Here is a 22,655-nt window from a genome sequence, read left to right as displayed (position 1 = left end):
CCCTAATCATGTGTGAAGTGCTGTTCTTCCTCGCTGGGTTTGCAGCCCAGCGAGGGAAGGCGGCCACCGGGGAGGGAAGCGGGCCGGCCGGGTCCTGGCGAGGACGGGCCGGTCACCTGTTGGGGCCTCCCCGGGAGCGCGCGCGCGCCGTGCGCTGGGGACCGCCCGGGCGCGGCGACCGCCACCACCTCGGGGACAGAGGCGGGGGAGGGGGGGCGCCCTGGAATCCCCAAGCCCCCAGGGACCGATCGGCGAGGGTGGACGGACAGACCGAGGGACAGGAGGACGGCGGGACGGGGACGAGCCAGGCCCCAGCGCTGGAATGCAGTGTTCTCCAGGCGGGGAGACTTTGCCCAGGAGTGGTTGACTCGTTCGGGGTGGGGTTTCCAGGGTCCCCTCCTCCCCACGCCTCCCCCCCCTACCCCCACCCCTCTCCCCAGGCCCCTTCCAGGCGCTTTCTGGGAGCTTTCAGAACTGCGTTCTGAAGTTTCCAAAGACAGACGGGAGAAGCCTGGGCGGCCGGCAGGGACAATGGAGGAAAATGAAAGCCAGCGAGGGGAGCCGAGCCTGCCTTCCCCGGCGGACGGCCGGGCGGTGCGGGGTGAGTAACGGCGCCCCTCGGGGACGCGCGTCCCTCCCTGCGTGCCTTTGCTTTTCCTAACCCAGCGCCCGGGCGCCGGGCACCGACCAAAAATAAATAAGTAAATGCATTGTAAAAAGCCTCTTCTTGGGAGGTGGTGCGTTTTCCAAACGCAGTGGGGAGCTGAGATTTCTTGGGCTTCACTTGATCTCTGGAAAGCTTTCTCTCAAGTAGCAAAAGAGATGGTTGGGTGTTGGCACATTTGTAGCCCTCTCGGTAGTCCATGACAAATAAAGCCCCCAAGCCGCTTCTTCACACTGTCCCCTCCCATGCAGCCCTGCCTGAGCTGCGGAGGGACTGGTTTGCATGACATGGTCTCTGGGAAGTAGCTTTGCCATTCATTGGTTGGGGGGAGTTGAATGGGAGTTGCAGTTTGGTCGTTTGGGTTGTTAAATCAGAGTTTAGAGGTGGTGTAGCTGCTGGAGGAGAGGACGCTTGGATTGCTTGCTCTTCTGTGGGGTAGATGGAGCCTGCCCTACTGTGTTCATTCAAAACTTTGAGCATGAAGGAGGCAATTTCAGTACTGTTTTCTCCAGGCAGTTTCCTTTTCATTGTGTGTTTATAATAGACTTGTCTTTTCCGTAGGGGATTTCCAGGAGCTTAGGTTGTTCCAAAGAAATCGTGCAGGGGGGGTGGGGCGGGGGGGGGGGTGGGGAGCAAGGCTGGGGGGTTCTCTGCCCCTGCAGAATCTGACGTTTGAGACTCCAGTGCCTACTATGGGATCTCTACAGGATGGGCAGAAGGTTCCCCCACGCTGCTGCTTCAACAGGGAGGGCCTCCCCATCTCCCCATCCTTCCCCAGGTTCAGCCAGGGGCCAGCGAGGAGCACAAAGATGTGCAGGAGTGTGTGTGGGAGTGAGGGTTGGGCCCAAGGGAAAAGGTGTGTGTGTGTGTGTGTGTGTGTGTGTGCAAAAAGGGAAGTAGCACATGATTCATGAAAATGCAAAACTCAGCCAGACAGCAGAAAGTGCCAGGAGGAGTGAGAAATCCCCAGCAAAACTCAAGAAGGCTTCAGCTTCCTAATGGTAGAAAAGACACCATGGGGTCTGCTTGTCCATCTGTTCTTGAAAGCAGAGCACTGTTTCTGAGGGTCCCCAGAGTCTTTGGGGTCCAGGAGATGATAAGTACCACTTCCACCCACACTGCAGTTCCTCTCTTCCTTGATTGAGACCAAGTCATACTGTAAGACTTCAACTACGAGGCCTGCCCTGAAATACCCCAGATTCTAGAGGGAACAATTCTAATAGGAGCAACTGAAGAAACGGCTTTCAAGCAACCAGAGCAATTCATTGACCTTCCTTCACTTATTTATTCATTCAAGGAATATTGAGCTTCTGTTGCTGTCTGAGCTGTTGAGGGATCCAGCATTTTGAAAAATCAGACTTAAGAAATACTTGCGTTTATTCTACATTTGTAGCCTAAGGACCAAATGGGAGTGGGGTGGTAGAAGCCAACGATATACAAATAAATAAAATTAAGCCATGAGTTGGTGCTCACACCTATAATTATAGCTACTCAGGAGGCTGAGATTTGAGGTTTGTGGTTCATAGCCAGCCTAGGCAGAAAAGTTCATGAAATTCTTATCTCCAATTAACCAGCAAAAAGCTGCAAGTGGCGCTGTGGCTCAAGTGATAGTGTCAGCCTTGAGCAAAAAAAACTAAGTGAGAGTATAAGGCCCTGAGTTCAAGACCCAGTACCAATACAAATATAAATAAGTAAGCAAATAAAATATAGATGGGGCTGGGAATGTGGCTTAGTGGTAGAGATGATTGCTTAGCATGCATGAAGCCCAGGGTACAATTCCTCAGTATCACATGCAAAGAAAAAGGCAGAAGCAGCGCTGTGGCTCAAGTGGTAGAGTGCTGGCCTTGAGCAAAAGAAGCTCAGGGACAGTGCCCAGGCCCTGAGTAAAAAAGCCTCAGGACTGGCAAAAATAAAATAAAATATAGAGCATATTTGGTTACAGGGAGGCCAGATTAAGCAAATAAAAATATAAAATACCCACTTTGATTTGAATTTCAAATAAATCGTTTAGCATAAATATATCCCAAATATTACTTAGGATATACTTATACCAAAAGAATGACTCATTATGTACATGAAATTCATGTTTCACTTGATGCCCCATATATATATATATATATGAAGATGGGAGGAAAAGATGTTCAGGGTATAATCCCAGGCCAGGTGTCAGGATTTGGGCTTTTATTTCAAGGGAGGTAAGGAGCTGCTAGCAGGGACTCGTCTTTCATTATAATTAATTAATTTTGCACTAGGGATAGAACCTAGAGCCTCACTTATGTTTGACAAGGGCCCTACCACTGAGCTACATCCTGCGCACCTGAACTTGTCTTCTCAAAGATGATTCTGGGTGACAGACGCAGCACCCCCAGGTGGGGCTGAGGGCGGGCAAGGAATGAGGCCCTTGCAGAAGGTTTTGAAGAAAAGCAGGCAGGGGCCAGCCTTAGTTTGGGCGAGGTGGTGATTAGCAGATTTTGACAAGAAGTCAGTTTCTAGATGTATATGGAAAGGTAAAGTCAAATGAATTGGCTAGCAGGGTCTTGGTGGCTCACACTTGCAATCCTAGCTACTCAGTAGGCTGAGATCTGAGGATCACAGTTCAAAGCCAGCTGGGGCAGGAAAGTCTGAGACACTTATCTCTAGCCACCAGAAAGGCCAGAAGTGAAGTTCTGGCTCAAGTGATAGAGTGCTAGCCTGGAACACAAACGCGTAGGGACAGCACCCAGGCCCTGAGTTCAAGCCCCAGAATTACCCGAAGAAAAATAATAATAATAATAAATTTTGTTAAAATATTGAGTATGAGGGGCTGTGAATGTAGTTTAGTGGTAGAGTGCTTGCCTAGCATGCATGGAGCCATGGGTTTGATTCCTTGGTACCATATAAATAAAATAAAACATTGAGTATGAGATGCTTAATAAAAGGAAGGGTCAGAGATAATGTATTTTTTGTTATATTTTGATCTAGGAGGCTGGGAGATGGGAAAGCATTTTAGAGCAGTGGATGGTATTTTACCTGAATGAAGCTTGAGAAGTTTGTCAGGTGTCAAGAGATGTTGGCTTCCATTTGGGTATTGATGATTGGCACTGAGCAAGGACTAGGGGCTGAGTGCAGAAGGACAAGCCTGAGGAATGTGCCTGGGACACCCCAGCATTTAGAGGCCAAGGAGATTAAGTTGGGGTGACTGGAAAGATGACAAGAATCCCAGTTAAGAGTTTCACGATCTGGTTCTGGGTGAATATGAGCTTGGAGGAACTTGGCTTCATTCTGCATTCAAGGAGGCCAGCATCACCGCTAATGCCTCGTCCGTATGTACCACTGTCCTCTGCCCGTGCATCCATTTCACCCAAGCACAGTGTGGTATTCCAAGGAAATGACCACAACTCACTCTCCCTTGTGTTCCTAGCACCTTCCAGAGCACCAGGCATATATAGAAGGCAGTCCTCAAAAACATTTGTTGAATGAGAAGCTAATTATACTTTGAGTTAATGGACCTACTATTGATAAAGATCCCTGGGGTGATCGTGTAACTCATGGAGAGGGGGCACCCTGGAGAGTGAAAGAGAACAGTATGAATAATTTCACTGGGCAACAGTTGTCACTCAGAGCAGTTTGGGCCAGCTGGTATATAGGACTCCTCAAGAAGAGTTCTAGCCTATAAGAGTTCCAAAGCTAGTTTGTAAATAACGACAGAAGTGTACCACTCGGTGCATTTGGCTGAGTAGGCACTTGGCAATTATTGGTGGAATTGCAATCTATCTCCTGTTCCCTTTCAAGGCCTTGGGCCCCTGGTGGTTCTGGGGAGTGTGCCTTCCTTGAGATGCCTCTGTGTGCACACTGAAGCCCTTCAATGTGGACTTTCGCCCTGGCCCCTAAGGTCTTGAAAGCTCTGTGCAAGTGGTCTTCCAGCTGCCTGCTTGCCCACGCCCTGTCTGGTGGCCTCCCAGCCCAGAGAATGACAGACATGCAGGTCTGCGCTCTAAAATAGCCTCATCCTTTTCTGTCCCCCTGTCCTCTTATTCACCAAAGCACTTGTCACCACCTGACATTTAGATTGAACATTATTTGTTTGTAGTCTCCTTCTAATGATTAAGTAGACTTCTGGATGGTGAAAGGGATTTCTGGATGATGTTTTGTTGGAGGCGGGTTCTCTCTGGAACTCCCCGTGTAACCCAGGCAAGCCCTGACTCTCAATCCTCCTGCCTGAGCTCCTATCTTTCCTTCCTTTCCTTTTTACTTTCTTTCCCCTCCCTCCTCCCTTCCTCCTTTCTCTTTCCCTCCCCTCCCCCTTTTCCTAGTACTTCCTTGAACTTAGGGCCTCAAGCTCTCTACTTTTTCTACTCATGGCTTTCATTCTACCACCTGAGCCACACCTCTAGTTCCAGTTTTTTTGCTGATTAATTGGTGATAAGAGTCCAAAGTTTGACTGCTCCAGCGGGCTCCAAATCCAGATCCTCAGATCTCAGCCTCCTGAGCAGCTAAGATTGTAGGTGTGAGCCACCAGCGCCAGGCAGCTCCGCATTTCTTCAGTGCTGGGATTACAGGCATATACTACCACTACCAGAGTTGAGTCACCCTGGTCATCACCCCAACACTCTGTTAGGACACTCTTTCAGTGGGTGGATCAGGCACTCCATAAATATATGTGTGAATGAATGAAGGAGTCCATTAACTTTAATCCATACATGCCCCAAGAATGCTTTTCTGAGTAAGGGCGAGACTTCTGCTTTACTAATGCTCTATACTAGGGATTGTGTCTATGATCAATTTCAGTTTTTAAGCTGAGAGGGATGTAGTGGTTTGGTTTCAGTTATAATTTCCACGCCCCTTTGTCTCTGATGGTGGTCTTCACAATCGTGACAAAGGAGCTGAGAAACAGACCCTGTGAGCATCGAACACATGTGTTTACTACACCACAATGAGTTGTAACAACGCTCAAATTTTGGTAGCTTTGCGTGGTCATGGTTAATTTCTTGTGCAAACCCAGGGGAGTCTTATGTTCCTGCCTTGGTGGGTTTCCCAGGCCACCCACCCAGGGTCCTCCTGTCTCATCCTGTCTCCAGCCCTCAGAAGGCTTCCTTCTACTGAATTCTTTGCATTCAGTTGGCCAAAGAGTAAAGAAAGAAAATGTGGAAGATTATTCAGGAGGTCTGGCAACTAAAGGCATCTCATATTACTTCTGCCCATGTGACTTGGACTGGAGTTAGTCTAAGGTCCAGAGAGATGGAAGGACTGGGGGTACAGACTCTGTTGTGTGAGGTGCAGGAGAATGTGATGATTTGGATGCATATACCAGGACTATCATGGTTAACCCAGAGTGATTGTACAGCTAGACAAAACCGGAGCTCTCCTTGGGCTAGGAAATCTCCACAGGCTTCAGACAGCTCCATCTCAGCTCCAACCACCAGGGTGTCTTCCTAAGAACTCTTTTATCCTGAGGTACAGATTATAATCCAGAGTCATATCTCAGAGTATAATCGGCATGCAGTGATAGGGCGTGTTTAGCTTATGCAAAGCCGTGAGCTCACTCCCCACCAGCACTTAAATAAGAGATCCCAGGTTGTGCCCTGTCATTGGCTTGCAGCAGGTGTGGGATGCCTGAATCAGGCTAAGCCCCAAGTCCCTGGGTCAACTGACCCAGACAGAGTAACCTGAGTAAAGTAAAGAAGCCAAGTAGGCAGCTCCTCCACTTGCCTGTCTGCATAGCTTGTGGTATGGGTGTCTTCTTTTGGATGTCCACTTTCCCATAATTCTCTGCTTGTTTGGTGCCCTTCCCCTTATTCCCCCTGCACTTTTAATTTCCAGAGCCTCCACATCCCAGAAGGAAAGCTCCTTGGATGGCTGAGAAGCGCCTCTACTGCCTTTCTGCTTTTTCTTCCCCTCTTGGGCTCTAGGGAATGTTTAAGGGGTTGTTTTCCATTTTCATCTACGGTTTGCTCTCTGCTCCACTCCATGTGACCTCGTAGGAAGACTTTAGGGCTCTGCAGAAGTTGGGAGGGGCAGGAAGAGGAAACAGAGCGCCTTTCTCATCTCTGAAGCCTTGTCTTCATGGGCCAGCTTATTTTGTTAGACCAGGATTCTCAAAATAGCAAACAGCAAGACACACCCATAGTAAAGTGTTAGCACCCAAAATGCATTTCAAATAAGAAATCGAATTGTATTTTTGTTTGGAAGACTTGGATCATTCACACTTGAGCTTTTCTCTGTTCATGAAGAACTGGCAGGACTTGGGTCTCTGACTCCATGGCTGTGGAATTGTGACAGCATGTCCAGTGTCCATTCCTTCTCTTTTTGTTTGTGATCCTGCTTGGTTTTTCTCCATAGCTAAAAGGCCACGTTCTTCCCCCAGTGGCTAGGTTGGTAGGTTTGAGACTTGTTGCCCAGGCGTGGGGTTGGCAGTTTTGAGGAGCAGAGGAAGAGGCTGACTGGGAAAGTGGGGGGTGAGGGGTCATTGTGGGGACCAGAAGTGTTGGGTGTTTGGGTGCTGGTGAAAGTGGAGCAGGTGCCTGCCGAGAAAGCCTGGGCTGGGAGCCCAAGGCAGGAGGGGGACCCAGAGGGAGGGAGTGGCTTCTGCCAGTGTTAGAGGTTTGCCCAGCGGTCCTGCCTGGAACCTCCCAGTCCTGTTAACTACTGGTGCTGTCTTTGCTTTCCTCCAATCACATGAAGCCTTGTTGAGCATCTAGTGACATGTTAGAAAAAAAATCCAGAACAAAGAGAAAAAGTGGAATAGCAGTGGAAGATTGATGAGCGGAACGTTAGAGATAAGAATGTGGGTTCAGAGGGTTTAGCAGGTTGGGGGGTGATCCAAAGGTTAACGTTGATACGAGATTGACAGTGACCTCCAAGCCCCCGCCCCCCTTTAAGGCTCTTTTCCCAAATTAAGGAAGAAAATGAGAAACTTTTTATGGTTTCCGAGAGACAGTTGTTCTTGCTGTCGCCACATCTTCTGTTCATCCTTGAATAAAAGAGTAGCTTCCAGGCCTGGGGCGGGGGTGTTAGGGTCAGGCAGAATGCAGCTTTCCACCAGTTAGGAGAAGAGTGGGTAGTCTGGACTTATTATCCACAGGGGCATGTAAGGATGTGTACGTTATGTCCGTGGAAAAATTTGCCTTGCCAAAGATTATATTCTGCTCATTAATCTAGCTGTCCTAGATAATTGGAGGGGAGGGGGAAGTACACTATTTTAATCATGTCAAAAGTAATCTTAAAAACCCACTTATGAGGCTGGGAATATGGCCTAGTGGTAGAGTGCTTGCCTCGTATACATGAAGCCCTGGGTTCAATTCCTCAGCACCACATATATAGGAAAAGCCACAAGTGGCGCTGTGGCTCAAGTGGCAGAGTGCTAGCCTTGAGCAAAGAGAAGCCAGAGGCAAAACAAAACAAAAACAAAAACAAAAACCCAAAGCGCTTAAGCTTGGCAACAGTGTCTTTACACCAGTAATCCTATCTACTCAGGAGCCTGAGACCTAGAGCATCATGGTTCAAAGCCAGATTTGGGAAATAAAAATCCATCTCTCATTAGCCAGAAAAATGTGAAGCTGGAGGTGGGGCTCAAAGCATAGAGCACTAATGGAGCAAATAAGCTGAGCAAGCAAGCCTGAAACCCGGTGCTCCAACTTCAATATGGGGGGGGGGGGGAAAGGCCAACGATATTAAATCAAGTATATAACGATTTTGGCTAATATAAAAATGCATGTATGGCCAGGCGCCAGTGGCTCACAACTGTAATCTTAGCTACTCAAGAGGCAGAGATCTGGGGATCGTGGTTCAAAGCCAGCCTAGGCAGAAAAGTACCTGTGAGACTCTTATCTCCAATTAACCACTCAAAAACAGGAAGGGGTGTTGTGGGCTCAGTTGGTAGAGTACTACTAGCCCGAGCACAAGAGTGTAGGGTCAGAACCTAGGCCCTGAATTCAAGCTCCATGACCAACCAAAAAATAAAAAATAAGGGAATGCTTGTATGGCACAAACTCAAAAAAGAGACAGAGATAAACCTCTTCAGTTTGCTCATATATTGATCAGAGCAAGATTCAGCTTTTTCTACATTTAGCTTTGTTTATTTAGTTATTTTTGTGGTGCCAGTGGTCAAACCCAGAGCTTTGGGTGCTTGGCTTAGCACTGAGCTACATCCTCAGCCCTGCCTCTTGCTTTATGCAGTATATTCTGTCACTTCTGTACATTGGGAGAGATCATTATAAAGGTGTGATAGGAGTTTGAATATTAAAAGGGCAAACTAAGTAAATGGAATTACAGTGAATACCATGGTATTTTTTTTTTTGCCAGTCCTGGGGCTTGAACTCAGGGCCTGAGCACTGTCCCTGGCTTCTTTTTGCTCAAGACTAGCACTCTACCACTTGAGCCACAGCACCACTTCTGGCCTTTTCTATATATGTGGTGCTGAAGAATCGAACCTAGGGCTTCATGTACACAAGGCAAGCACTCTTGCCACTAGGCCATATTCCCAGCCCCGTGGTATTATTTTTAAACAAGATTTCTCTCTCCTCCCTATCTACCTGTCTGTCTGTCTGTCTGTCTATTTGAATAGGGCTTGAACTCAGGGCTTGGATGCTGTCCTTTAACTTTTTCTGTTTGTGATACTATTCTCTTTCCTGCTTTTTGGTGGTTAACTGAAGATGAAACTGCTGGGTTTACTTACCCAGGCTGGCTTTTATTCATGATTCTTATGTCTCAGCCTCTGGAGTAGCTCAGGATTACAGGAGTGAGCACCACCACCACCCAGCTTTCTTCTCCCCTCTTAAACTTGCGGCTAAAAGTGCTCAACAGCAGGAGTACCAACTACCCTGGCTGTGTTTTTTCCTTCCTTTCTTCATCTGTGTCTGATAGAGATGCTATAGTTAGCAACGTAATGAGAAGTGAAGGGTAAATAAGAATGTCTCTCAGAATACACAGCTTTGGAAGACTGAAACAGGAAACCAGCCTGAGATGAACATATTTTCTAGGAATATAATTATTTTTTTTTGCCAGCCCCGGGGCTTGAACTCAGGGCCTGAGCACTGTCCCTGGCTTGTTCTTGCTCAAGGCTAGCACTCTGCCACTTAAGCCACAGCGCCACTTCTAGCCATTTTCTATATATGTGGGGCTGAGGACCGCTGTATACAAGGCGAGCACTCTTACCACTAGGCCATATTCCCAGCCCCTGAGATGAACATATTTTCTATGTCAAACTAATAGAGTCTTTACCTAGAGTCCTATAGGCAGTCATTTCTAGAAAAGAAGAAGCAAAGTGCATTGGTACCTTGGCTTTTAGGGGCTGGTTCATGCCTAAATTCTGGACACTTGTTATTTTATATCACTGCTGCCAAGTTTGAAGTCTGTTGATATGACATGTAGATGAGCAGAATTGTCACATGTAAAGATACAGTCTTGGAAATAAGCTGCTATTGGAAGCTTAGTATTTAAAGAAGAAAGAAAACAAGAAATTCAAAATAGATTCAAATGATTTATTTTTAAATTTTTATTTTTATTTTGTCAGTCCTGAGCCTTGAACTGAGGGCCTGGGCTCTGTCCCTGAGCCTCTTTGTGCTCAAGACTAGTGCTCTACCACTTGAGCCACAATGCCACTTCTGGCTTTTTCTGTTTCAAAGGATTCAGAGGTGGAAAGCTCTTGGCATTTCTAATGCTAGTTCAATCATCTCCATTTTATTAATAAAGAAAAATGAAGTGGAGAGAGGTCAAATTGTGTGACTTTCTGAATCTCGGATGAAAGCCAGGACTCCCAAGACCCAGCTTCTCAGGGAATTCACAGGACACGAACACATTTCTGTCCAACTTCTAAGCAGTTGCTCAGTGTTCTTTTTACTTTCTCCCTCTAGCCTGGCGCTTTAAAGATGTAACTAACTCCCTGTTCTCAGTTACCTGGAATATTCTCATTGGACAGCCCACTGGTGCATAGCTCTGATCCCAGCTACCCCAAAGGAAGATGGGACAGGAGGATCCAGAGAGTTTGAGGCCACCATTGCCCACAAGAGTGAGTGAGTAGGTGAGAGACAGAGGAAACAGACAGATGGAAAGACAGACAATTCTCCGTCCGAGTCCTGTTATCTAAGCACCAACCTTGTTGATCTCTCATGACCTAAGGAGAAACCAAGTTGGAGGCTGCTAGCTAGTTCAAGGCTGTCAAAACATTATAGCTCTTCCCTTTCTTTGTGTGCTTTACATAAAGCCCACTCGAAGTGGAATGTGCCTAAGCCTTTCCTTTATACTCTCCAGTTACCTCCGCTGCCTGCCTGCCCTTCCTCTCCTTGCTTGGCTCATGCTTACTGGAGAAGGAATCTGTGAGGGGTTCCCAGCTGTCTCTCTAGGATTGACACCTATGCAGGATGGTGACTGTTTGCTAGGTGATGAACACATGCTCAGAAACCACCTTCAGATGATAAAAATTATATAAAAGCATATTACACAGCTCTAATTAAAAATACAGAACTAATAAGAATCAGTCGTTAACTTTGTTATAATTACAGATAAGAGTAAAGGGTTACCTAATTGCCTACAAACAACTTGTCTCACCATGTGTTGTTTGGAATAAATGCAGGGACAGTCAGAAATAGCTAAAAATTTTCTACAACATCTTTTTTTTTTTTTTTTTTTTTTTTTGCCAGTCCTGGGCTTTGGACTCAGGGCCTGAGCACTGTCCCTGGCTTCTTTTTGCTCAAGACTAGCACTCTGCCACTTGAGCCACAGTACCACTTCTGGCATTTTTATATATGTGGTGCTGGGGAATCGAACCCAGGGCTTCATGTATACGAGGCAAACACTCTTGCCACTAGGCCATATTCCCAGCCCTCTACAACATCTTTTATTTCTAAAGTACAACTTTTTTTTTTTTTTTGGTCATTCATGGGGCTTGAACTCTGGGCCTGGGCACTGTCCCTGAGCTCTTCAGCTCAAGGCTAGAGCTTTACCCCTAAAGCCACAGCGCCACTTCCAGTTTTCTGGAGGTTATTTGGAGATAAGAGTCTCAAGGAGTTTCCTACCCAGGCTGGCTTTGAACTATGATCCTCTAGGATTACAGGCATGAACCATAACTGTGGAAGCAAAGAAGGAGGAGGGAAACAAGAAAGGAAAGAAGGAAGAAGAAGAAAAGACTGTTGGTGTTCTGTAACTGTGCTTTCTGGGTGAAATCATTAATTGTGGACTATATTTGTTTCATCTCGCAGAACAAGAGAAAGGCAATCTGCAGGTAACCTCACTGGAAGATGCAGAATGCCGAAGGACAAAGGAACGTCTTTCTAATGGAAACAACCGAGCTTCAACTTCCAAATCTGCTCGAAATATCCCAAGGAGACACACTCTAGGTGGACCCCGAAGTTCCAAGGAAATCCTGGGAATGCAAACATCTGAGATGGATAGGAAGAGAGAAGCTTTCCTGGAGCATCTGAAGCAGAAATACCCCCACCACGCCACTGCTATCATGGGTCACCAAGAAAGGCTGCGCGACCAGGTATGAATATGCTGCCGTTTCTGCTTACATAGCTCATTCTTCCATGAGGAGAGGAGAAGGCGAAGGAACCTCTGGCTTGAAAGAACAAAAATAGTTTTGTTTGTTTGCTTGGGTTTCATTTTGTACTAGAACTGGGGCTTGAACTCAGAGCTTCAGGCTCTCACTTAGCTCTTTCACTCAAGGCTAGTGTTCTACCACTTGAGCTACACAGCTCCACTACTGGCTTTTTGCTGGTTAATTGGAGACTCTTCTGACTGGCCTAGCTTTGAACCTTAGTCCTCAGATGTTAGCCTCCTGAGTACCTAGGATTATTATTGTAGTATACCAGTGCCCAGTATTCAAGATACTCATCTCCAATTAACTAGCAAAAAGCTGTATGAGCAAAGGAATGCCCAAATCCAAAAATCTACTGTTAAAGCAAAATAGAGTCTCAGAGGACAGACTTGTGATAAAAACCTTCCTTAAGCTGATATGAGGCTTTAGTTTCTGCCTTTTTTTCGCTCTCTCTTCTTTCTAATCCTAAATGTTTTCCTCTCTGCTGTCTCCAGATACCTGTTTTCTCTGGTTATCTTGACAACCAGAAAGATCACCCCAGTGAGCCTCAGGTTGTTTTTGTTGCCTTTCTAGCAGACTGAGTGGGCTTGGGGGTCAGGGGAGAGTGACCTCACTGTGGTGTTATCAGACTGACCTGTGAATTTGAGGAAGGTAGTTTAGAAGCAAGAGGCACTTAGCCTTTATAGGGCCTGGGTGAGGAGGGGCTGGGGACCAGAAACTCTTGCTTTCCACCCAAGCCAGAGACACTTGCTCAGTGCTTTCTGTGTGGTAAAATTCTTTATCTTCTGATCGACTCTATGGAGTTTTTATCAGACTGTCTAATGCTTTAGGTTTGGTTTTTTACCACATTGCCAAATGCTATGGAATCCCGTGGCTAGGGAAGGCTAATTCTTTAGTAATTTGGAAAAGAAAACTTATCTTATTATTTTAAGCAAGGAGTGTCACTGTGGATGTTAGTCATGGTTCTGTATCTCTTTTTGTCACTTTCCTGGGGAATACTACATTTTATCCTCTCTTCAGATGGAGGACATTCAAACACAGTACACAATTTGCCAAGAAAATGTTAGGATTTGCTGGGCACCTGTGAATCATGCCTATAAACCTAGCCAGTGAAAAGGCTGAGATCTGTAGATCACATAGTTTGAAGCCAGTTGGGCAGGAAAGTCTGTGAGACTCTCATCTCTAATTAGACACCAGAAAATCGGAAGTGGCTCTGTGGCTCAAGTGGTAGAGCCCAGGCCCAGAGTCCAAGCGCCATGACTGACAAAAACAAACAAACAAAAAAATATATATATATATGTATGTATACACACACACATACACACACACACACACACACGTAAGGTATAGCTAGGCATAGTGACACAAACCATTCATCTCAATACTCCCAGAGGCTGAGGCAGGAAGATTGAGTTATATAGGTTTCTCTGGGCTACATTCATAATGAAACCTTGCTGCAAAAAAAAAAAAAGCAATTACTGCTCTTATTCATAATTTCATATTACTGAGATGACATCGGCTTAGGATAAAATGATCATGTGAGGAGCTAATTGTAACCCAAAGTTGCAAGAGATACATGGTGGCAGAAGAAAGCAATATTGCCTGTGGTTTGGGAGCCTCCGCTTCACCATAGCGGAAGTCTGCTGCTGGGGCCGGTCAGCTCTCTTTTCTCTTAGTGCCTAAGAATAGATGCCACGTTTGCCTCTCTCTAAAGTTTGTATTTCATGTAGACCATCCAAAAGGGATGTTTTCATGTTTTTGTATTCTTTGCAAGTATGAATGTGTGTGTTTGTGTGTGTGTGTGTGTGTGTGTGTGTGTGTGTGTGTGTACCTGCACTGGGGCTTGAACTCAGGACATCTGGCTCTCCTTGGCCTTTCCTGCTCAGAACTGGTCCTCTACCATCTGAACCACCCTTCAATGTTGAGCTTTTTCCTAGCTGTTTGGAAATAAATACCTCATGGATTTGTGTGCCCAGACTGGCTCTGAATTGTGCTTCTCAGATCTTACTTAGCCTTCCAAGTAGCTAGGATTATATCAGTGTAAGCCATTGGTGCCCAGCTTGTATTTTTCGGTACTGGCATCCTGCTTGCTAGACTGGTGCTATACAGTTGAGCCATACTCTCAGCCCTGTTTTGCTTTCATTATTTTTAGATAGGGTCTTGGGCTACAGCCCTCCTCCTCGCTATACCGCCTTCGAAGCTGGATGACAGGTGCCAGCACCAAGTCTAGCTGTCACTGGTTCAGATGTGGGTGTGGGTGTGAACTTTTTGCCCAGGCTAGTCTCAAACCATGATCTTCCTAGTCTTTGTTTCCCAAGGATGACTGGTGTGAGCCACTTGGTTCACACAAATTTTGATACACAAATACATTTCAGTCTGCTGTGATGCTTTATTAAGCAAAACCTCAGCCAGCATTGTAAACAGTAGACATGAGCAATGCCATGGTGGATGGAATTCCTGCAAACACCACTTCATATTCTGGCTTCTCAAGTTTTTGATTCACAGTACCTTTATCCCCTTTTCTGTCCTTTCCTCCTTCCAGATTCTAAGGATCTAAATACCAACAGTCTCTCTTCTAGCTCGCTCTGGAGAAGAGAGGATAAGTATGTCTGGAGAAGAGAGGATAAGTATAAAAAGTATGTCTGTATCCCAAACCTTACTTAATATCTGAGTAGCAGGAAAATCTAAGAATCTTGGAGTTCTCTTTAGTCTAAACTATTGAAAAGCTAAATTTTACACCCTCCTGCACTCCTTAAAAAAATACAGATAAACCTTATTACTGACAAACACTTGTCTGCATAAGAGTGGCTGTACTAATTATGGCCTTCTTTCACATTCCTAAGCCCTTTTAATTGTGCCGGCAATCCCAAGTGATGGCCCCAGGCCTGAGAGCAGGCTGTAGAGTCCTGGGGTGGCTGGAATCCTGCCCTCATCATATGCTAATTGTATGAGCTAGGACTACTGATTTAACCTTTCTGAGTCTCGGTTCTCTCTGTTATGCAAGGACAATAGAATCTACATCAGAAAGCATAGAGAAAGGGCCCTTTTAACCTTTCTCAGGCCAGTGCTTAGCCTTACACCTTCCTGGCTGGTGATGTTGTCTCTAGAACACTCTTCAGAGGTTCTTATTTCAAAATCTCTATTTAAAATTCTTTTACCCAAGTTCCTAAGGGCTGGGAATGCGGCTCAGTGCTTGCCCAGCATGCATGTGGCCCTGAGTTCGATTCCTTGGTACCAAATAAACAATTTTTTTTTAAAAAGGCCCTAAGTACCTGATAAGGTTTGTCTCCCACTTTCACAAAGTAATTTAAGTATATTTCTGAAACTCATTTTTCTTGTGCTGAGCATTACACTAAGATTCCATTCCTTTCTTTGTTGAATATTTATCTACTTGGTGCCTCTCATGGGAAAGGCACCATGAGTAATATAAACTACAAGACATGGCCCTGTCTTCAAGTCAGTAAAAGTATTTGGTCATCCTTTAGAGAGATTAGGCCTTCTTTACCCTAGATACAGGACATGCCTGTAATCGCAGCATTGTAGAGATAGAGGCTTGAGGATCAAGAGTTTAGACCAGTCTGAGCTGCATAAGATGACAAACAGATCAGTCCTCTCTGATCCAGCCCACCTATCCCAGTTTCTGAGCTGGTCATAACACCTCCCAGACCTTACAGTACAGCAGCTACACTTTCTTACACTGGGGTATCTAATCATGATATGTTTCTTTATATTTGTTTCTGCTACCTCAAATAAGTTTTTGGAAAACAGGAACCTTGTTTTCTTCCCTTTCCTTTTCTTCTTTTTCCGTTTTGCGTGTTTGTTTTTGTGCTGGCCCTGCTTCAACTCAGGGCCTCATGCCTTTGCTTAGCTTTTTTTTGTGAATGAAGCTCTACCACTTGAGCCACAGCTCTACTTCCCACTTTTGGTTGGTGAATTGGAGTCTCATAGACTTTTCTGCCCAGGCTGGCTTTTGATAGTGATTCTCAGATTTCAACCTCCTGAAAAGCTAAGTAAGGTTACAGGTGTGAGTCTACTGTGTCTGGTGAATAGTGCTTTTTAAAAGAATTATTTCAGTCCAGGAAGGTCTGTTGTTCAGCAGTGATTCCCAGTCAAGGTCACTGAACAACTGTACAATTGACAAATTTACTTCTGTCATGTTTTCACTAATTAAAAAAAAAAAAAGCAAAACACCAGATTTCAGCCAGATGAAGTGGTTCACACCTTTAATTTTAACTCAAGAGGCTGAACTTGGGAGGTGAACCATCCAAGCCAACCCAGGGAGAGGAGAGGAGTTAGCAAGACAAAATCTGGCCATGGTGGTCTATGTTATGCCAAGTCGCCAGAAGACCACCAAGAAGGCCACCGAGACTCAGACGTTCCGAAATGCAAAAGCAAGGCAATGCTTTATTCAGGCGAGCTGCAACTCAGGCCTCGTCCTACCCACCGACACAGCGGAGGTTAGGAGGAAGCCCCAAGCTGCGATTGCACAGGGCTTATAAAGGCAAAAAACAAAGTTACAGCCATCAGGTGTTCAAGCAAGACAAAAAACAAAAGTTACAGCCATCAGGTGTTCAAGCAAGACAAAAAACAAAGTTACAGCCATCAGGTGTTCAAGCAAGACAAAAAACAACAGTTACAGCAATCAGGTGTTCAAGCAAGCAAGATTAGGACACGGGTACAAATCTGATTGGCTTAGGGCTCGAGGCATTCCAGGGGTGGTTAGAGTTAAGCATTCCCAGTCGTTAGAGTTCTTGACCGGCTGGGCCCTAATAAGCTTGTCCTGGGTTTGCTCACAGGGCCTGCTTTTCTCAGGTTCGCGTGGGAAAGTAGGGCCTGACTTCAAAATGGCTTTAGTCTGGCTCTTCAGTCTATACCTGTCATCCTAGCATACATCTAGGAAGCATAAGCAGGAGGATTGCAGTCTGGCTTAGCTGTGCAAAAAGTTCTTACACTATTTGAAAAAAAGAATGACAGCAAAATGGGCTAGAGACATGGCTCAAAGTGGCAGAGTACCTGCCTGGCAAATATAAGAAAATAGAAAGGAAAAGAGGTGAAGGAGGAAGAGGAAGGAGGAAAAGAAGGAAGGAGGGAGGGAGGGAGAGAGGGGAGAAGGAAGGAAGGAAGGAAGGAAGGAAGGAAGGAAGGAAGGAAGGAAGGAAGGAAGGAAGGAAGGTGAAAGCTGGCCCATGGTCTCTCATCTACAGAATACAGTTTTCTACTCTTACTCAGAAACCTTTCTGAAAAAAAAATTTTGTAATCTTTTTTCTTGGTTTTCCATAGAACTTCTAATTTACTCATAGGTATATTGTACCTTCCTTGTGGTTACAATTCTATGTGCGATATTTCTGCTTCAAAGTCTGATATATTCTTCAATTCAATACAAAGGAACAAAAAAGATGTAAAGGGAACTAGCACTTAACATGTCAGAAATGGGTGCTAACGTGAGTCTTGAGGCTGAGATTGGGTCAGCCCTGCCATTGCTGAGGCCTCCCTGGTATCGCTCACCTCAGCCTCCCCTTGGCTGCCCTGTTTGGAATGAATGTCCCTGACTAACTGGAGATGAGAATCCTCATGATTCTTCTGCTGGCCTGGCTTCAAATCCCCTGTCCTGAGATCTCTACCTCCTAGCCGCAGCCAGGATTACAGGCATGAACCATTGATGCCTGGCTTGGTTTTCTTAAGAGTCATGGAAAGTTAGAGCCAAAGAACAAGAGATGTTTTAATTGTAATTTGAATCAGAGCAGCAAGTCTACTTCACCTCTACTTCAAGTTGGTCAAATAAAGACAATCTTTAATCTCATAGAAAACAAGGAAAAGTATTTTAAAACACAGAGGTGGGAAAACAGCCTCTACATCTCAAATAAGATAGAGAATGGTCAGGACCGATGAACTGGCTTCAGAAGACAAGCATCTGTAACAATAAGTGGATTGGAAGGTGAGTCAAAGGAGGGATATGAGCTAACAACTCCCTGACCTTCCCCTGACTGTGACCCAGGAAGCTTTCCAGATGAAAAGCAGGCTTAATGGGAGGGAGGAAATCATTGCCAGATCGCATACTTCCTATCTCAGAAAGCCGATGAGGTAAAGGCCTTGCAGTGAGAGCCCCCAGACAATGCCACACACTCACAAGATAAACCAACTAATATGTTTTTGTATAGAGGGCATTTGAGGTCACAAGCCAGAGAAGAATGCACAGGCTGCCTCTGGCAATTTCTTTCTTCTGCACACTATTTTTTCATTACCAGTTGGCCCTATTCAAATACCAATTATATGGGGGAAAAGAAGGTAAAAGTATATGAATGCTAGTATATTGATAGGACCACAAACTGACGTACTGGTCAGGACGGGCTAGGTTGTGCTAGTTAATAATCCATGGCTCTTTTGTAATATTTTGTTGTATGACACAAAAGGCATTGTATTTTTCATACATATAAAGTTTGTTGTTTTGCCTGGGCAAGTCTCCAAAGAAGCTATCTTTATAATGATTTCATAATTCTGGCTCCTTTCATCTTGTACAGACGCCATCTTGATACATGGTTTGCTCTAGGGCAGTAAGTATGAGATTTAGTGGTGGTCCTAGAGTGAGTAAAGTACCAGCTTCCCACAATAATTTGGAGAAGAAAAGGAATTGGGCACTAAGGACGAAAATACTGGAGGAAACCGACAAAGGGTGACATTAGGGAAATGCTACTAGGGCCAGAGCTGTCCCAGCAAATGGAAGAATGATGGTGTCCTAACAGAAACAGAGCCTGTGGTCAGAGAACTGGTATATGGATGTGTTTGATGAAATACTAAGTCATGTGAGCACAGAATAAGAGGATTGGAAGAATCAATATAAAAACATTTCTGTCCTTAGAGAACTTCCAGACACTCTAGACTATGTATCAAGGAAATGAGTATGTGGTTAGAGATCAGATACAGTAGTCATGTGATTTTACACAAGATGAAAAGCAACAGGAAAAACATGAGAAAAGGAAGAATGTCTAGTATTTAAGAAAGGTGATGACACTCAAGGGAGGAAGGCTGGAAGTGTTTCCCAGAGGACTGACTTTTGGTTGTTGTTTTGTACTAGTCCTGGGGCTTGAACTCAGGGCTTTGTACTGCTGCTTAGCTTTTTCACTCAAGGCTCGCATACTACCATGTGAGTCATCCTTCCACTCTTTGTTGGCCAATTGGAGATAAGAGTAGCTCAGACTTGTCTGCCAAGGCTGGCTTTGAACCATGACCCTCAGATCGCGACCTCCTGAGTAGTAAGGATTACAGGCACAAGAGTCACCAGCACTCAGTTTAACAATGACATTTTGAATTGTGACTTGAAAGATTGTGGATAGAGCACTTATCTAACATGTGAGGCCCTGGGTTCAATGCCCACCCATCACCACTAAAAAAACAATAATAATTAATAATGAGAATGATGAGAAGGCCCGAGGGTGATTCTGCCATATTATTTGGACTATTGCACAGTAGGATATCTTGCTGTAGGCCTCAGCAACCGACAAAACGAAATCCAAGGATTGCAGTTTTACTTGCAAGTTGCCTTCTAGCTGACATTCATCCAGAATATAGAAAAATAGAAAAAGAATCCTCAATGGGGCCCGTTCTTAACACATGGCTTTTGGTCCATGTTTAATTAGTCGCCGCCAACCTCCCCGGTAGCTTTCATTTTAATTAGTGTTGTAGAACAGGAGAGAACGTCTTGAGAACACTGCTGTATTAGGAGTCCTGTGAAGCACCAGCATAAAGCTCTATTGGAGAACTTGCTAAAGGATGTCCACAGTCCATAGGAAAGCGAAAGGGAGACACAAGAAACAAAGGATAGCAGCGAGACACCTGGAAAGTGGTATTCAGTAAAACCAAGACCAAATGAAATGGGCATTTTTAGTAGTAACAGAGCTTTAAAAAAGCAAGCCTTATGCACGTCAGTCCAGTGCAGAGATGCAGAAGTCAGATCACACATATCCCCACTGCAGCAGATACCAATTACCTCCAAACTCTTCTCGTGGAGGGACAGGCATGGAAAGCCAGGGCCAGGAGACTTGGGCTTCCTGAAACGGTAGAAATGCCGACTTACAATGCTGTAGATCTGTTTCCAGAACCCTAGGCTTCAGGCTGTGAATACCCTGAGGAATGGAGAGAACCTTCCAAATGGGAGGAAAATTCTTGGCTAAGCAGTCAAATGAATTTCCACCCTTCAGGACTGGTGGAATCTTTGAGTGTGCTAATAATACCAGGCATAAATGTCAGGTGGAGGATGGGGGCAGATGGATGAGGAATGAGATATTGAGTGTTGGGAGTTGGGCATATGTATAGTTCACTGGTAGAGTGCTTGCTTGCCTAGCATGGGTAAGGCCATGGGTTTGAACCCCAGCACTTCATGGGTAAAATTGAGTTTCTCAAATCCATGTTACCCATTTTACTGTGTGGGCTTTTTGTTTTGTTTTGTTTTTATGTACTTGAACTCAGGGCTTAGCTTTTTCTGATCAAGGCTGGTACTGCCACTTGAGCCACAGCTCCACTTCTGGTTTTGTGATGGTTATTAGAGGTAAGAGTCTCATGGACTTTCTTGCCCAGGCTGGTCTCAGATCTCAGCCTCCTGAGTAGCAAGGATTATAGTTGTGAGCCATGAGCATCCAGTAAAATATCTGTTGTAAAGAGTCATATCCTATGGAGCATACAGTAGGAAATGGTAAGTTATTGCACAACCATGCTGTGGGTGGGGGTCAGAGCAGTGGGAAAAGAAGACTTAATGATGGGCAACACTTTAAATCCTGTCTTGGATGATGGCAGGCTCCTCTTTTCCTCATTATCTCCATCTCCCTAATGTCCCACACATTGTTTTAAAAGCCATTTGGCAGCCAGGCGTCAGTGGCTCACCGCTGTAATCCTAGTTATTCTAGAGACTGACATCTGAGGGCTGAGGTTCAAAGCCAGCCTGGGCAGGAAAATCCATGAAGACTCTTACTTCCAATTAAGTACCAAAAAGACGGAAATGCTCTAAGTGTTAGAGAACGGCTTGGGGCAAAAACAAGCTCTGGGACAGTACTCGGGCCCTGAATTCAAACCCTAGTTGTGGCGCACGCATGCATGCACGCACACGCGCGCACACACGCACGCACACACACACTACCAGTGGAAAAGATATTTGGTATCAGGATCTGCATGTAGACTGAAGGCATTGTGATGGAGGATGGAGAACTGGAGAGACAATAAGGAGACAAGAATTGAGGGGCCTCCTTCATGGCTGGTCTAAGGGAGGCAGAAATGGCCTTTGGAGAAAGGGGAAGTTGGTGAATACCAGCAGAAAGAAGCCAGATTGTGCTAGGGCTTGCACACCCACTAAAAGAGCAAGGATCAGCAAGCAGAAGGAGCCACAGTGTGCATACAGAAGTAGAGTAGAAGCCAAGGTAAAGGTTGGCTTTCAATGCAAGGTGGAAGGGATGCTGGGAAAGACCGGCCGCGATTGCGTAGTCCCCACCACCAAGATCAGGTCCTGATGGTGGATGTGGACTGGAGCTCAGCCAGAGTGCGTATTGACTGACACACTGAAGGAACAGACTGGAGAAAGACAAAGGTGTGCAAAGGGCTGTCTTCAGCATCACAGAAGAGGGCAGAGAACTCACTGGGGTGGCCAGGCCTGGGCTCTGGTTTCAGTGTGCCTTCTACTTGTGCTAGAATCTTCATGAAGGCTTGAAGCTCTGCGTGTCATCTGCCCAGGAAGCATGGGAAGTGCCATTGGCAACAGGCATCCGAGGAAGGCCAGGAAATAACACTGCAAGGTCAATCCTGGGGATCTGTTGATGGAGATAGAATTTGAGGGCAGGGTTTTGTGGTTGTTGTTCTTACACAAAAACCCCATAGCATCTTTCTTGTGCTGAGTTTCACAGGCTTGTTCTCTCAGACTCCCCGGGAGCACTGGAGTCTCCACACATGCGCATCTCAGCATCTTTGTCTTACCCGCTCTATTCTTTCTTCTTCCTGCTAGTTCCCTTATTGATCATTTCCAAGAGGTAGCTGAACATTCACCCAAGAGGGTGAGAGTCAATTATGAACACTGTTTTTGGAGCTGGAAGGTGGGGGGGGGGAGTAAGCAGATGAAATGATTTTCATTTTGCAGAGGGGGGTTGTACTTTGCTGAAGTAATAAGAAGTTGCACCAGAGCAGTATTGTTGCCATAGAAGATCGTGCGAAGACGGCTTGGGGAGCGTTTACTGACGTCACTGCCAGGGTAGTCAACAGTTCTATGTCCACAGCTCTACTATGCTGCGCGCAAAGTGGATGAATGGATGGCTTGAATGAGCTGTGTTTATGGCTGGCTGATTCCATATTTGGAGGCCCCCCCCTTCCTCTTCCTTTTGCTTCGATTTCTTTGTTCTTTCCTCTTTCCTTTTTGTTTTTAAACATTTCAATAGAAACACAATGTTCTCCTATACAAGTGTGCTGAGTATAAAATGCGCGAGAATCACTACTGTTCAAAGTCTG

At 45.5% G+C, this 22,655-nt stretch overlaps 1 protein-coding gene across 1 annotated transcript in view; it reads left to right on the top strand.

The window, feature by feature from the left end:
• The first annotated feature begins 222 nt into the window (after positions 1 to 222).
• Kiaa1217 (KIAA1217 ortholog) overlaps positions 223 to 22,655 on the top strand; it is a 266,366-nt gene continuing 243,933 nt past the window's right edge. The window contains 2 exon segments of the mRNA XM_048367460.1: positions 223 to 601; positions 11,839 to 12,122. Of these exon segments, the coding sequence (XP_048223417.1) occupies positions 532 to 601; positions 11,839 to 12,122 (354 nt within the window). The 5' untranslated portion in view covers positions 223 to 531.

Source organism: Perognathus longimembris, chromosome 18 (assembly GCF_023159225.1).
Source record: "Perognathus longimembris pacificus isolate PPM17 chromosome 18, ASM2315922v1, whole genome shotgun sequence".
NCBI lineage: Eukaryota > Metazoa > Chordata > Mammalia > Rodentia > Heteromyidae > Perognathus > Perognathus longimembris.
The sequence above is the reverse complement of the archived record's forward strand: the minus strand, read 5'-3'. Positions and strand labels throughout refer to the sequence as shown.